Source organism: Rhineura floridana, chromosome 13, assembly GCF_030035675.1.
Source record: "Rhineura floridana isolate rRhiFlo1 chromosome 13, rRhiFlo1.hap2, whole genome shotgun sequence".
NCBI classification, from domain to species: Eukaryota; Metazoa; Chordata; class Lepidosauria; order Squamata; family Rhineuridae; genus Rhineura; species Rhineura floridana.
The window spans coordinates 1,341,443-1,356,696 of NC_084492.1; the positions used below are offsets into that span (position 1 = coordinate 1,341,443).

General features: G+C 48.3%; 1 protein-coding gene across 2 annotated transcripts in view; it reads left to right on the forward strand.

The window, feature by feature from the left end:
* The window catches only part of PLEKHG4 (pleckstrin homology and RhoGEF domain containing G4), a 92,649-nt gene that overhangs the window by 17,638 nt on the left and 59,757 nt on the right, over positions 1 to 15,254 (forward strand). For both annotated transcript variants that reach the window (XM_061593703.1, XM_061593704.1), the window contains exons 2-3: positions 5,179 to 5,376; positions 8,640 to 10,749. In XM_061593703.1, coding sequence (XP_061449687.1) covers positions 5,179 to 5,376; positions 8,640 to 10,749 — 2,308 coding nt within the window. The remainder of the gene's footprint in view (positions 1 to 5,178; positions 5,377 to 8,639; positions 10,750 to 15,254) is intronic.

The following is a 15,254-nucleotide window of genomic DNA, read 5'->3' on the forward strand; positions in this document are numbered from 1 at the left end:
GGTATGCACTCCAGTTGAGCTTCTAATATAGTGTTTTTAAACAACTTCCAAGCATTTTCGAGTGATGTGACCCTCTGGACTTTGTTTTTCAGCTTTCTTTTTACCAATCCCCTCATTTTTGTGAAGTTTCCTCTTTTGAAGTCAAATGTGACCGTGTTGGATTTTCTTGGCAATTGGCCAGTTACATGTATGTTTAATTTAATAGCACTGTGGTCACTGCTCCCAATCGGTTCAACAACACTTACATCTTGCACCAGGTCCCGGTCCCCACTGAGGATTAAGTCCAGGGTTGCCGTCCCTCTGGTCGGTTCCATGACCAACTGGTCTAGGGAATAGTCATTTAGAATATCTAGAAACTCACTTGACAGGGCACCATGCAAAATAATTCAAAATGCAGTTAAGCTGGGCCTATTGGTAGGCACTTGATCATGGGGAGGAAGGCCAAAGAGCCCCATCCACATTTCCGTCCCACAAGTTCTCTGGAAAGGGACCCCACCTGGTAACTCATGCGCCTGCACATCATGCCCATTGCAGCCCAAGCCACAGGCACAGAGTGTGTGCCTCAATTCATGTGTGTGTGTGTGGCATTTTGCCATATTACGTCTGATAACATTATTCCTAACACCTTATTTCTTGTCAAAATGTAGAACATTTTATATATATGTAAATTATATACCTTTATGCAGAGTTCCATAATTTAGTGGGAGAACTGACTGTAGATGTTCTTGGCACTGAGGCCACATCCGTAGCAGACATTTCTTCCAGTCATAACTCCTTCCCTCAGAGAATCCTGGAAAGTGTAGTTTGTCAAGGGTGCTGAGAGGAGACTAAAATTCCCCTTACACAGAGCTGCAGTTCTCATAGTGGCTTAACAGCCAGCGTTATTCTGGGTTCTTGAGCTCTGGAAGGCTAAAAGGGCGTTTCCCAACAACTCTCAGCCCCCTTCACAAATAACAGTTCCCGGGATTCTTTGGGGAAAGATGCCATGACTGATTAAAGTGGAATAAATGCCTAGTGTGGATGTGGCCTGAACCTTTTTTGGAGTAGGCCTGTGAAGGCCCCTCACGAAGAAGGCGGATGTGGACTGGAGGCAGCCAGGGAGGGAGGCTGCCTGAGCCCTTCACCGTCTCCAGCCGGGCCTTTGCCAAGAGGAGCGGGACAATGGCTGCTCCTGAGGGAGCAAAACGGCTTCTTCTCCTCTCAACGGACTCATTTCAGAAGGAGAAAGGACGGGCAGCGCTCTTGCCTCACTGTGTGCCCAAGCTCCCTCCCCACCCAGGCAGGCAGGTAGGCAGGCAGCAGTGCCATGGTCAGGCTCCCAGCCCTCGGTGGCTCCCTGGAGTGGCCTGAGGGGAGGGGAGGTGTCCGTTAAACTGCTGGGGGCCGGTGGGGGGGGGGTCAGGTTCCGTGCCCCTGTGTGGCAGGTGATGCGGGGGGGGAGCTTTGCCTGCCAGGCATCACTGGAGGCCCGTCAGGTAGGCCGAGGCGAGGCCTGCTAGGCTGGCCGGCCCAAGAGACCCAAAGGTGAGAAGGGCAGCCCCATCTCCCCTCTCCCAGCCTCGCCTCGCCTCAGCAAGCTCAGGCTCAGAGTTCCCCCTCTCCCCCATGCAACAGCTTGCCTGCTTCACTGCCCCCCTTCACCAGCTAGTTGCCCACCTACTGTGCCCCCCCACCTTGCCCTCTCTGCCTGCGGCCCCCCCGGCCTGGTCCCACAGCACCTAGCCCCACAGCCCTTGGCTCTCTACCCTCCCAAGTGCTCCCAACCACACTTTTCTATAATATAATATATGTTTGTATCATATAAAATATCACATGAAAAGAGGTAGCCATCTTCCTTGTTTGTGGGAAAAGTCATCAGCCCCATACATGATGCACATTGCCATGTAGCTGCTTATTTGGCATTGTTCTTTCTGCAGATGGAATCCACTTTGCAAGCTTGTTGCTGGGCTAATCAGTTGGGATATAAATCAGTTATGCATATAATTATAATTACTGCAGTCCCGTCCAATCACTACTAAGTATTTTCCTTTAATTTCTGGCAGAATGGAACTTCAGCTCAGGAGCAATTTATGCCATTGCTGACATTATATTGATAGTACACCGGTGTTTATTTGCTCCAGTGATGGGCCAGGGACTTCTGGTGGGCCCACTTTCAGGTGGGCCTCAGAGCCACAGCCTCCTCAGCCCCCTAGCCATGCTGCAGCCTTTTGGCTGCACGGAGATATTAGCACCCACAAAGTATAGATGGCTGAGAGTCAAGAGCAGGTGGGGATGGGAGCAGGGAGGTCTCTCTCTGTGAGGAAAGGGCCAGAGGAAATGAGAAAGAGAGGAATAATCTAGAAAAGAACAGGATAAGAGAAGAAATGGTTGCAGGTGGAATTGAATGTAAAGGTGGGATGCAAGAAACTGGAAGTTAAGTGGGCAAAGAGAAGAAATTATAGGAGTGGAGTAAAAATGGGTGAGGGGGGAAGAATATAAAATTAAAAGCCTTTTGTACTTTATTAGAAGTACTTCCAGAACTAATGTCTCTGCTGAACTTGAGAAAAGCTGAACTATGGAACTCCTTTCTACAATGAAAATGCTGTGGCAAAGAATTTGGCCATTTCTAAACAATTTTGTTTGAAAATTTCAGTAGAAAGATTGGAATTTTATTGGAAAAGGATATGAGCAATTGGCATCCAATTATGCCAAACTCTGCCTCCATTTGCCACTATTTTGTGGCAGGCTCTGGCCCCGCATCACCATTTTCTGGACTGGTGAGTCTCCCTAATTTTCAGCTTTCTCAAGTGGGCCCTGGGGGAACCCCCCCCCAATATTACCTGGCATGGGATTATATACAATGGGGTGTGTCAATCATGACAGCCTGGTTGAAGTGTTCTGTAATGTGGTGGGTGCTGTGCAGCTCAGAAAGGCTTAGGCACACCTAAGTCCAGTTGAAGCGCACAAGTATATGGATGCTGCAGGTCTTATTCCTTTGATGTGTTGTCCCAACTTGTGTCTAGTATTCATTGTTCTTGTGATTTGGCCAGTCTCTGCATGGAATGGCTATAATATCTACATTAGTAAATAATTGTGGTTTGCATGTAGTGAGCAATAACTGTTTTCCCATCTGCCTGACAGACACCTCTGGGTAACTCAAAAATGTGCATGCCCTATTCCAGTGCAAGTTGGCTCGTAAAATCTACCACCTTATCTGTGGTGTGTCCCAGGAGTCACCGCCTTATTTGAGAGCTGGAGGTTCTGCTTTACAGCAGCAGCAACAGGGAGAGAAGGTCCCTCCTGTAGCCGAGAGAGGCTGCTGGCCTTTGTTAGCAAAGCAAGGGAACTGAAGACCAGAGGAACTATGGTGCCCTGCTGAAGGCTACTTTCTAGCAGAAGTTAGTATGTTTGGATCTCTTATTAAGAAGCAGTTTATACGATTCTTTCTGAGATAGAAAGTACACACATTGTCACCTTGGTTTCATTTCATTGCTTTGCATTTAGTACATTTATATTCTGCCGTTTCCTCCAAAGAAGTTAAGGTCCTTTCCCCCATTTCATCTTTACAACAATCCTGTGAAGCAGGATAAGTTGTGCTGCGTGAAAATCTCCAGCAGTATCCCAGAGGGAATAATATATTTGAAGGTTTTCTCTCACATGGGAGCTTCATAGTTTTTCCTGAGACTTCTATCACCTTTAAAATGAGAATGTGGATTAGCCTCCATCCTTGAGGAAAAGGGCACTTTCTGTGCCTGACCCTGAAGCCACAGAACTGCTGATCAGGACTGCTGATCCTGCTGGATCCTGGGGTTTGGTCTCTGCAGCATGGGGGCCCCATGAAAGAAACTGCCATTGCAAGTAGAAGGCCAGATCTGGCACCATGAGCCTCCCTTGCTACTTTTGGAGAGCCTGCAAAGATTGCTAGTCCCATGAGGCAGAGCAGTCTGGTGTGTAGCCCACACTTCTTTTGAAGTCTGAAGTCAAAATGCATGAACTTCTTCCCATCTGGAATCTGAATCCAGATTGGGGTCCCCAGCTGTCTCTTTAATCTGAGGTTAGACTTCCTAGCCTTTCTGGTAGTTGAAAATGTGTGGGTGGAGACTGCTGAAGTCTCCCAGAGACCTTAAGGGAGTTTGGCCAAGGTTTCCCATAGGTAAGAGCCAGAAGAGATTTTTGTGCTCTACTTTCTGCTGCTCACTCATGCACACTGCTTGCTTTTTGCGCCAGCTTGTGCTCTCCCCTGGCTTTGTCTTCTTGCCATGTATTATTGTAATTCTTGCTGAAATAGCCTAGATTCTGTGTAAATGCTAATAATGCAATTAAAAGAAGCCACACAGACCAATTAGATTAAAAAATAGTAAGGAAATGCTTAAAAGTGTTTGCACATTTATGTAAATTTGATTCCTTTAGATTAAGAATGTGTGTTTTCTTGGAGGGGGGAGGGGATTGGCGTACCAATTACCCAGAGCAAGAACTGGCTCTTCCATCCTCGATGAAGCAGAGTGGGCAGCAGGTTCCAAAGGCAGGGAATCTCCAGGGCGGGGCAGACAAGTGTTCCCCAAAAGTGTGGTGTAAACTCTTAAGTATATTGCAAACTCTAGCTGGTTTAAGAAACCCTCAGATAATGCTTGTAATGCTGCCATGTGGTGTGACTTAGGGTGGGGCCTTCCTTTTTGCTCTGCATGGCTGGTTTCTGAGATTCGCAGTTTTGGGGTCCTGTTTCTAGTTGGAGTGTGGAGGGGAACTGAGCTCAACATTTTTAGCCACCTCTTCTCCCTCACCCTACGCTCAGTTTAGGAGAGCCTTCTTTTTCAGACAAATTCTTCCAAGGGCCACCTTGCAAGCACATGCAATCCTGCGAAGCTGGGCCTGCAGTTCCAAAGCCCCCCCCCCCCCACAACACTCACTAATATGCTACAATACTAATAGCACAAGAGGAGCCCCGCCCTGCTCAATCAGGGGAAGGATTTTGCAGTGTAAGCTGTCTGCCGCCACTCTGTCGAGACTAGGTGAGTGCTTTGTTTGCTGCTGGGCTTGGCAGATGGCAGTGGTTCAGAACGGCCCAGAAGTGAAGAAGGGGGAGGCCTCGAGTCCCTTTCTCCATGTCCTCTGGCCTCCAGTAGCTCCTGAATCCTCCTGGCAGGCCCAGTTTCCACCCATTGCTCCTGAGCCGCTCCATGTCCTCTCTTCTCTTGGCAGGATTCACAGTCCCTGGATGGTTGCATCGAGAGCACGCTCTCAGTGCTCTACCCTCCCTTTGAGACCACAGCAGCCACGGTTCTGTCTCAGGTCTTTGACGTGGTGGAGAAGACATACCGTGGAGATGGCCTGCACTACCTCATTGACTTCCTGATTCCAACCAAGCACATCTTGCAGTGTGTCCAGCAGGATGCCTGTGTGAGTATCTTGCTCTACCCCTCCCCCCCAATGGCCCAGAAGATTCTGCTAGCACTGCAGGCAGGCAGCTGAGTGCCTGTGATCCTCTTGCTCGTAATCAGCTAGGGATGTGGGTGGATGGTGGGGCTACCAGGAGTCCTTGAAGAGCAGCAGATTGTTAGCCAAGGAAACCTAAAAGGGATGCTGCCCTCTTTCCCATGGCAATTGGACCCTCTCAGGTAGCAGTGAAAATTTTGGAATCTCTAAATGTACTGAATTGTTAAGTGTTCATCATATTGAACAATTATGTATCTGTCCTGCTTAAGGAAAACAATGTTCTTGCAGATTTTAATTTTTTTTTACCCAAATACATCCATGTTGGTGGTCAGCCACATCATGTAATCACCTCCCACCCCATTCCATACCATGCCATGCCATCTTGGTCAGACCCGAACATTAGCAACAAAGTTTGCACTCGCTAAACCGCATTCTTTCCCCATAAATCACAGCTACATATTAATGCAAGAACAAAAAAAGGGGGGTCTCCTGCAAGAGATGCATTCCCTTGCGTAGCTTTGTCTAGAATCTACAGTTACTCTCTTTCTGGCCCTTCCCCCCACCCCTGGCAGGCAGCAGACTGTCAGGTTTCTGTTACTGCAGTGGAATTTCTGTTGATGGAACTGTGCCAGGTGGTAGCCTTGCCAGTACTCTGCTTGGATTTCACAGTGTTTGCGGAGCTCAGTAGCTGCTAAGGAGGCTCCTTTCTGGGTAGCAACTGTGGCTCTGAAACTGGCCTGTCAACTGGGATTCTTTTCAATCTCTGCTTTCCATTTGCCTTTATGCAAGCTTTATGGGTCCAGAGCTGGCTCAAGACTCTGGTGCATGATGGGCTTATCCACATGGGAGCATTACGTCATACTAAAGACACTGTTTTTACCTCTATTTTTTATTTACACCGTCCACAGTAAGGGCTCAATGCCAGCTGCAAACAATGGTGTTTTCTGTTCACACTGAGAGGAAGGATCAATCATGCAGTTTCCTAATAACCACACCCTCTAACATTTCCACTCCCTCTGGTTACTTGGCAACCAAGCATGCTCAGTTGGTTCTACCAGTAAGTTTAATTAAAGAACAACAACCCAGAAGTACGATTATTTGTATTTTCATTGGTACAGTACAGCTGAAATACAAATCTTTTGTTTGAACAGTGTTATGCTTGTGCGCACAAGTTTGTGGAAAAAGAAAAAGGCACCGTTTGCTGAAACATAAAGAAGGCTAGTAGAAAAGGGAAGAGCAGCCGGAAGTTGTTTGTCAGCCCACAGGAAATGAAATGAAGGGAGGGAGGAGGAGGGAGTGGGTGTGGAGAGGGGAACGATTGACACACCCACCTAAAAGCATCAGAGCAAAGAGTCTACAAGCACTGGAGAAACGGAGTGGAGACTTTTTTTTCTTCCCTTTTCGTATTATCAGAGGATTGGGTTAGAACAGATTTACAGGGGGGAAACTGCATGATAACTTCTGTTTGCCAGCAATGTCATGTGAACTATTTGAGTAGCACCAAACACACACTGAACCACCAGATGAGCCCAATGTGGAAGGTCCAATGGCTCCTTCCCTCCTCACTGCTGCTTGTTCATTTCAGTGGCCCTTGCACAGAAGAATGGGTAGATTGTGATCCACAGCTCAGGGCAGTAGGCAGAGTAGTAGGGAAATGGCTTAAAAATGCATTTAAAAAAAAAAAAAACCCTCCAGGATTGCAGCCACTTAAAATATAGCAAAAAACTTTTTTAAAAAAAGAGCATAGAACATAACTCAATTGCTCTTAAAAGCCTAAACATAAAGAAAAGTGAATGGATACACCTGGAGAGGAAGTTATTTGAGGCAGCCCTCCCAGAAAGGGAAGGTCTCCAATAGCTACCCATATTACCTTGAAAGGTGGGGTTACCTGAAGATCTTAACAATTGAGTAGGTAGTCTCAGATACCCATACCCCCAACTGCATCGGCGTGATAGGTTGAAAAGATCACAAAACTGGAAGCAAATGGCACTGGCAAAGTATGATCAGTTAACTGCTTGTCCCAGATAACAGCCTGGCTGCTTTATGCTGTACCGGCTACTGATTATTGTTACTTATTTTGAAGATTCACACACCCCCAGGGCCGGCGCCAAAGAGTGGTCAGGTCAGGCCCTGGCTGAGGGCCCCTGAAGAGCCCCTCCTTAGGGAGTAGAGGTAGCAATCTCCTTCCGCGATACTCGGCAGGGTCGACTCCTGACGCTGCTGCAGATCACAGAGATGGAGCTCCCAGCCCCCCTCTACAGACTGTGAGGGCCTGTGATGCCCACCTGCTCCACCTATCTCTCATCCCTTTCTGTGTATGCCCTGCGTGCTGCCCACGCAGCTGCCATTAGCAAAGATTGCAGCAGAGACTTCTCTAAAGGGCTGATGCCCCTACCACCATCTTGATTGATGGCAGGCATGTGCGCATATGCAGTGTAGCATGCATGCGTGCCATGAACAAAGATGGCAGCAGGGGTATCAGCCCCTTAGAGAAGCCTCCACTCCCATCTTCGTTGATAGCAGTGTGCCCAGCGCACAGGGCATTCACAGAAAGAAGAGGTAGGTGGAGCGGTCCCACATGGTCTGTCGGGGGGGCTGGGAGCAGGGGGCCCAGGGCAGGCTGGCACCCAAGGGCCCAGTCACGCCTGGCATCCGCCCTGCACACCCCTACTAGGTATTAGTTTTTCCCCAACAGAAAAATGTGAATTCTTAGACGTTTCTAACCTGTCTTCATAGGCAAACCCCCCTATAACACATTGTACTAAACTCATGTGGGTGATAACTACCCAGGGTTTCTGCCACTCTCATAAGGCTGGCCTTGTGTGTGTGTGTGTGTGTTAGTGTCTGTTACTTAAGCATGGAAGTGGACCTTCAAAGCTCCTGAAGCTCCTTGGGCAAGGACAAAGCTGTGTGTAGTCACAGCCACAGAAATACTGTAAATCATACTCATATTTCAAATGGCAACAGACGGGAAGGGCCAGTTCCATCATACCTCTCTTCCACAGGTTGGCCATGTCTCCCATTCTAATGGAGGGTGACCAATGATTATCTTCCGGGTTTTTTGTTAGGCTTAGTAAAGTGATGAAGCCACCATCAACATAAGAAGTCTTTCCCTAAGTTACGAGGACTATAATTGCTATGCCCCTAATTACAGCATTTTCTTCTGGCCTGTTGTGTTTTGACAACTTGTTTGCAGTCAGTTCATCTGGAGTTTCTCTTTCCTTAAGGTTCAGTATTGCGGTTTACTCTTCCGGCATGAGGGCTGGCCCCTCTGCATCCATGAGAAGATTATAGTTCAACTCGCCTCTCTTGACTGGCGGATACTGAGGCCAGGAGACTTCTACCTGCAGGTGGTCCCTTACTTGAAAAAGTCCCCACGAATCATAGTGAAATGTTTGGCCGAGGACAAGCATAATGTTGATGAGCTTGTGGTCCCTGAAGTCTCCTACACCTCCATTTTCACTGTGGAATGGCTGAATTGCATCAACAGAGAGCGGATGGGAACTGCACTGGAAAATTGCTTACTAGTCACAGAAGATAAAATATTCCGGGTGCCCTGGGACAAAATAGTCAATCCAGAATTTATCAAAAAGCCCCAAACAATGGAAAATAACTTAAGTTCTGTTCCAGAGACTGAAAGGTCTTCTGCTCTGGGCTTTTCAGCAGAGCTGCCCCAAAGCAACTGTTCTGAAGCGGGGTCCCAAATGTTTTGTGGGTTACCTGGAGGCAGCTTGCTCACGACCATAACAACAGCGCCACCTGTGAGGGCAGCTGCCAGCAGGGAGTGTGTGAGCCCAGTGCTCAGCAAAGATTCTGTAAGTGACCTGGAAGGAGACTATGTGGAACTCGCAGAGGCTGCACTGCCTAAATGTGAACCCCAAAGGGGACTCTTGATCCAGTCAGTCTCCCTCAATTATTGCACTAAGCCGAGGACAAGAGCAAAGAACAGGCCTGTGGCCGGCCAGGACAGCAGCACTTATGTGAGGAATGGTTTAGCATTTGTATCAATGCCACATGTGCATCAGGATGCGATGGGCATTCCTGACACTCAGGCTAGTAATGCTTGGAGTCTTTTGGACGATGGTAACGGACTAGAAAGTGACAAATTGCTGCTGAAAAATTCTGGAGGGCCCAAGGGGCATGCAGCTGCCTCTGTGCTTCCCACTGTGGCCCCTGCTGGCTCTGGTACCAAGGAGCCTTCGCATGTGAAGGTACAGGCACATCTGGAGCATGAGCTTGACTGGAGGTATGCCTTGTGTAGTTACCATGATGCAGAGGAGTCTGAATGCAAATCTCCAACAGCTGGAACTTCAGAAACAAGAGGCCCAGCTCTGAGGACCAGCTCCGAGTTAGAAAGTGGCTGCTGCCCTGTTGTGTCAGGCAGCTGTGGCGGCAGCAGCCCCATGGGAGACAGGGAGGATTGTGGGAGTTCTGGGAAGGATCGCGTATCTGGGTCTCCTTTGGGACATGTGGCTGTTTGCTGTAGCTGTGAGGAGGACTCTGATGGTTCCAGCCCGAGGCTGCAAGGAAAGGAGGGCCTTTCCCCACCCACAATCCAGCCATTGCCACCCAAACCCTTCTCTGATGGGAGGGGAGCAGCACACAGTCACCCCTCGCAGGAACTGTCACTTGGAGTCACGGGTTGTCATTCTTCTGAGTGGCTCGTGGGACCCCATTGTCCAGCTGAGCAGGTAGAGAAGGTGAACCCAAAGCAAGCAAGCATGTTAGTGGGGTCGGGCAGTGGAGTCGATGGGGAGGGAAACCACCAACGTCTAGCCAAACAAAGCCTCTCTGAGAATGAGAAGCAGAATGGTTCTGGAAGCCCTTTGCCCCTTGCAGGACAGGCACAGGGATGCCTGCCTCAGGAGGCTGGACAAGAAAACGTGGATTGTTGTCAACAGTCAGCTGAGGGTGCTTTTCCACTTCACAGTCCTGGGATAACAGCCAAACTGCTGGGGAAGAGCAGCAGCCCTTCAGCGGAGACAGACGCACAGGCAGACGACGCTTCCAGCCAAGTTAATAGAAAAGTGGCTGCAGCGTGCTGGGTGGACCAACCCTGCTTGCTAAGCAAACCAAACACTTTCCTCTTAGGAACCCTCAAAGAGGTAGAATTACTGATGGGGCAAAGCAGGGAGCGTGACCAAACGGCTTCCTCAAAAGAGGAGTCAGGCATGTGGACCCTCCTGGAAACTGAGCACAAGTCCAGCCCCTGCAAAGCCCCAGGCGAGCATCAACCCAAGAAGGAGGGCACAGCAGCATCCTCTCCCTCGGCGCCAGAGACAGCCAGGGGCCCAGACACTGCCAGAAATGTCAAAAATGGGGATCAAGTGGTCACAGGTAGGATTTTTGCTGTTCATTTTCTTTTCAGAGTGACTTCTGTGCAAGAGGGGCAAGGGGTGTGGGACTGTCTGTGGAGAGCTCACATCCCTACCTTCTCTGAGGGTTCACTGCGCCAGGGAGGAGCTGGCTAGCGGATGCAGCTTTTTAGCCTGAAAGCATGCTGGGACACTGTTGGGCTAAATGTGTGTTGAATAGTAAAATAGAAATACTACAATTTGAGCTGTCTGATAAAAACCATAAAGCACATTTGTAGCCTTTGTGTTCCATGAAGGCTCAAACACCAGAAAGGAATGGATTGGGCGGAGAGGAGGTTCACTGCTCTCCACAACTCAGTTCCTCCTTCCAGCAGAAACAGTTATTTGTTGCTCCCTCTGCGCTGTTTGCCTCTTGCTAATTGCTCTACATGTTTCTTAGCCAGGCTAAACAGAAGGGGCCTGCAAGTAATTCACTCCAACCCTCTGGCCATGCTTACACAGATCCCTTTATTTAAAAATATTTATATACCACCTATCATATTACCATTTCCATATGGTGCACAAAAATAAAAATAGAGAAAACAAAACAAAATATTCAATAGCAATAAAATCCTAAAATATAGTCAGTAGAAAAAAATTCTTAAAAGCCTGCTCCACGAGCTAGAGGGAGCCCCAGCTGACGAAGCGTCAAGGCCCCAGCTGACAAAGCGTCAAGGCGAGTTAAGCAGCAGAGTGAAAAGAGGGTAAGTAGCTCCCATTTATTCCATTATTTAATTGAAGTAAAACAGCTCAGAGCAATAACTAATAAGGGCAGCCCAAGGTCACCCTGAGCTAGGAGCCAAATCCTGAAAGAACCTATATCTTAGGAGACAGATCCTAGGAGAAGGAAGCGTATAGAAAGCTAGTTTTCAACACCACCCTAGCAGGAAAGCTTCAGGGGACACTGTAAACAAGGCTAAATTCCAGTCAGAGAGAAGGGGGAAAAGGAAACTCCACCGATACATACAGGGAGAGAGTCAGCTCAGTCCTTGCTAAAAAGTGCAGCTTCAGCCTTCCTGAAACACAACCACAAGCTCTGTTTCCCTAGGTTAAAGAAAGGTCAGGCTGTTCTAGGTGGGAAAACAACAAACACAAAAGACTTGCCTGGAAGGCGCAGCCCCTTGCTGAGATTAAAAGCAGCCAAAAGCTTAAACAGCCCCGCCCCTCGCTCAGGAAGGAAGCCTGAGAGAATACTAAAGAGTTAAGCCCCAGCTGATAGCCATGAGCCTCAAGTAACACATCATTGGCTGGCAGCAGTAGCTGGGAGGAACCAGCCACACATATAAAGTCAGAGCACCCTAGCGAGGGAGCCTGCTCCACGAGCTAGAGGGAGCCCCAGCTGACAAAGCGTCAAGGCGAGTTAAGCAGCAGAGCGAGTTCGGCAGCAGGGCGAGGAGGCCAGGGCTCCCACTCTGCCCGTCTGTTCCCTGATCTCAACTAAACCGCAGTCTCCAACCCATTGACGTAATAAACCTTAAACAAAACTATGCAGGTAAGAAGCCAGCAGGGGTGTGGGGGCTTTCCAGTGTTTTGCACCGCCTGCAGCATGTACGACTATCTGCCTGTTGGACAGAAGTCGTGGGTGTGCTCTCGGTGCAATGAGCTCCTGGCTTCATTTCCTTGAGGCCAAGGTGGCGGACCTGGAAAAGCTGAGAGAGGCAGAGAGGTGTGTGGAGGAGGCCTTCAGGGACGTTATAGCTGTGTCCCACTCCAACGATGATAGCTCTCCTGCTATCATGGACAACGATGGTCTCGGGGAAGGAGAGCATCCAGCTGAGGAAGAGGGAAACGATCCCTTAGAAGGGACCCATTCCTTGGGGGATGAGCAGCTATCCTCTCGTGCCGAGGATATATCTCCAGGGGGTGGAGGGATCCTTGTAGTGGGTGATTCGATCATTAGGAACATAGACAGTGGGGTGTGTGATGGGCGTGTAGACCGCAAGGTGTTTTGCCTGCCTGGTGCGAAGGTTGCGGATATCGCCCATCGTTTAGATAGTTTGGTAGACAGTGCTGGGAAGGAGTCAGTGGTCGTGGTGCACGTTGGCACCAACGACATGGGGAAATGCAGCCGTGAGGTCCTGGAAGCAAAATTTAGGTTGCTAGGTAGGATGCTGAAAGCCAGGACCTCCAAGGTGGCTTTCTCTGAAATGCTACCGGTTCCATGCGCAGGACCAGCCAGACAGGCCCAGCTTCGCAGTCTCAATGCGTGGATGAGACGATGGTGTCGGGTGGAAGGGTTTGGATTTGTTAGGCACTGGGGAACATTTTGGGACAAGCCGGGCCTGTACAAAAGGGACGGGCTCCACTTGAACCAGAATGGAACCAGACTGCTGGCACTTAAAATTAAAAAGGTAGCAGAGCAGCTTTTAAACTGACTGAGGGGGAAAACCCGACAGGAGCTGAGAAAGGTCCGGTTCGGAATAAACCTCCCCCCTGGGATAAAAACCAAAGAAATGATGAAATTTTAAAAGGGGTAGGCCTAGAAGTAGGCATTGTGAGAGCAGGGGCACAGGATATAAATTCAGAAGAGCAAAATTACCACAGGCCTAACCACAAGTGCCAAAGACACTTGAAGAGAGACACTGCTTACAAGTGCCTGTACGCTAATGCTAGGAGCCTGCGAACCAAGATGGGAGAACTGGAGTGCTTGGTCTTAGAGGAGAGCATTGATATAGTGAGCATAACGGAGACCTGGTGGAATGGAGAAAACCAGTGGGATACGGTTATCCCTGGATATAAACTATATCGGAAGGACAGGGAAGGACGTATTGGTGGCGGAGTCGCTCTATACGTGAAAGAAGGCATTGAATCCAGCAAGCTGGAAACCCCCAAAGAGGCAGACTCCTCCACAGAATCGTTGTGGGTGGTGATACCATGCCCCAGGAGGGACTTAATACTGGGAACGATCTATCGTCCCCCTGATCAAAATGCTCAGGGAGACCTTGAGATGAGATATGAAATTTAGGAAGCATCCAAACTAGGAAATGTGGTAGTAATGGGTGACTTCAACTACCTGGACATAGACTGGCTGCATATGTGTTCCAGTCATGACAAAGAAGCAAAGTTTCTAGATATTCTAAATGACTATTCCCTAGACCAGTTGGTCATGGAACCGACCAGAGGGACGGCAACCCTGGACTTAATCCTCAGTGGGGACCGGGACCTGGTGCGAGATGTAAGTGTTGTTGAACCGATTGGGAGCAGTGACCACAGTGCTATTAAATTAAACATACATGTAACTGGCCAATTGCCAAGAAAATCCAACACGGTCACATTTGACTTCAAAAGAGGAAACTTCACAAAAATGAGGGGATTGGTAAAAAGAAAGCTGAAAAACAAAGTCCAGAGGGTCACATCACTCGAAAATGCTTGGAAGTTGTTTAAAAACACTATATTAGAAGCTCAACTGGAGTGCATACCGCAGATCAGAAAAGGTACCGCCAGGGCCAAGAAGATGCCAGCATGGTTAACGAGCAAAGTCAAGGAAGCTCTTAGAGGCAAAAAGGCTTCCTTCAGAAAATGGAAATCTTGTCCGAATGAAGAAAATAAAAAAGAACACAAACTCTGGCAAAAGAAATGCAAGAAGACAATAAGGGATGCTAAAAAAGAATTTGAGGAGCACATTGCTAAGAACATAAAAACCGACAACAAAAAATTCTATAAATACATTCAAAGCAGGAGACCATCTAGGGAGACGATTGGACCCTTGGATGATAAGGGAGTCGAAGGTGTACTAAAGAACGATAAGGAGATTGCAGAGAAGCTAAATGAATTCTTTGCATCTGTCTTCACAGTGGAAGATATAGGGCAGATCCCTGAACCTGAACTAACATTTGCAGGAAGGGATTCTGAGGAACTGAGACAAATAGTGGTAACGAGAGAGGAAGTTCTAAGCTTAATGGACAATATAAAAACTGACAAATCACCGGGCCCGGATGGCATCCACCCGAGAGTTCTCAAAGAACTCAAATGTGAAATTGCTGATCTGCTAACTAAAATATGTAACTTGTCCCTTGGGTCCTCCTCCGTGCCTGAGGACTGGAAAGTGGCAAATGTAACGCCAATCTTCAAAAAGGGATCCAGAGGGGATCCCGGAAATTACAGGCCAGTTAGCTTAACTTCTGTCCCTGGAAAACTGGTAGAAAGTATTATTAAAGCTAGATTAACTAAGCACATAGAAGAACAAGCCTTGCTGAAGCAGAGCCAGCATGGCTTCTGCAAGGGAAAGTCCTGTCTCAGTAACCTATTAGAATTCTTTGAGAGTGTCAACAAGCATATAGATAGAGGTGATCCAGTGGACATAGTGTACTTAGACTTTCAAAAAGCGTTTGACAAGGTACCTCACCAAAGGCTTCTGAGGAAGCTTAGCAGTCATGGAATAAGAGGAGAGGTCCTCTTGTGGATAAGGAATTGGTTAAGAAGGAGAAAACAGAGAGTAGGAATAAACGGACAGTTCTCCCAATGGAGGGCTGTAGAAAGTGGAGTCCC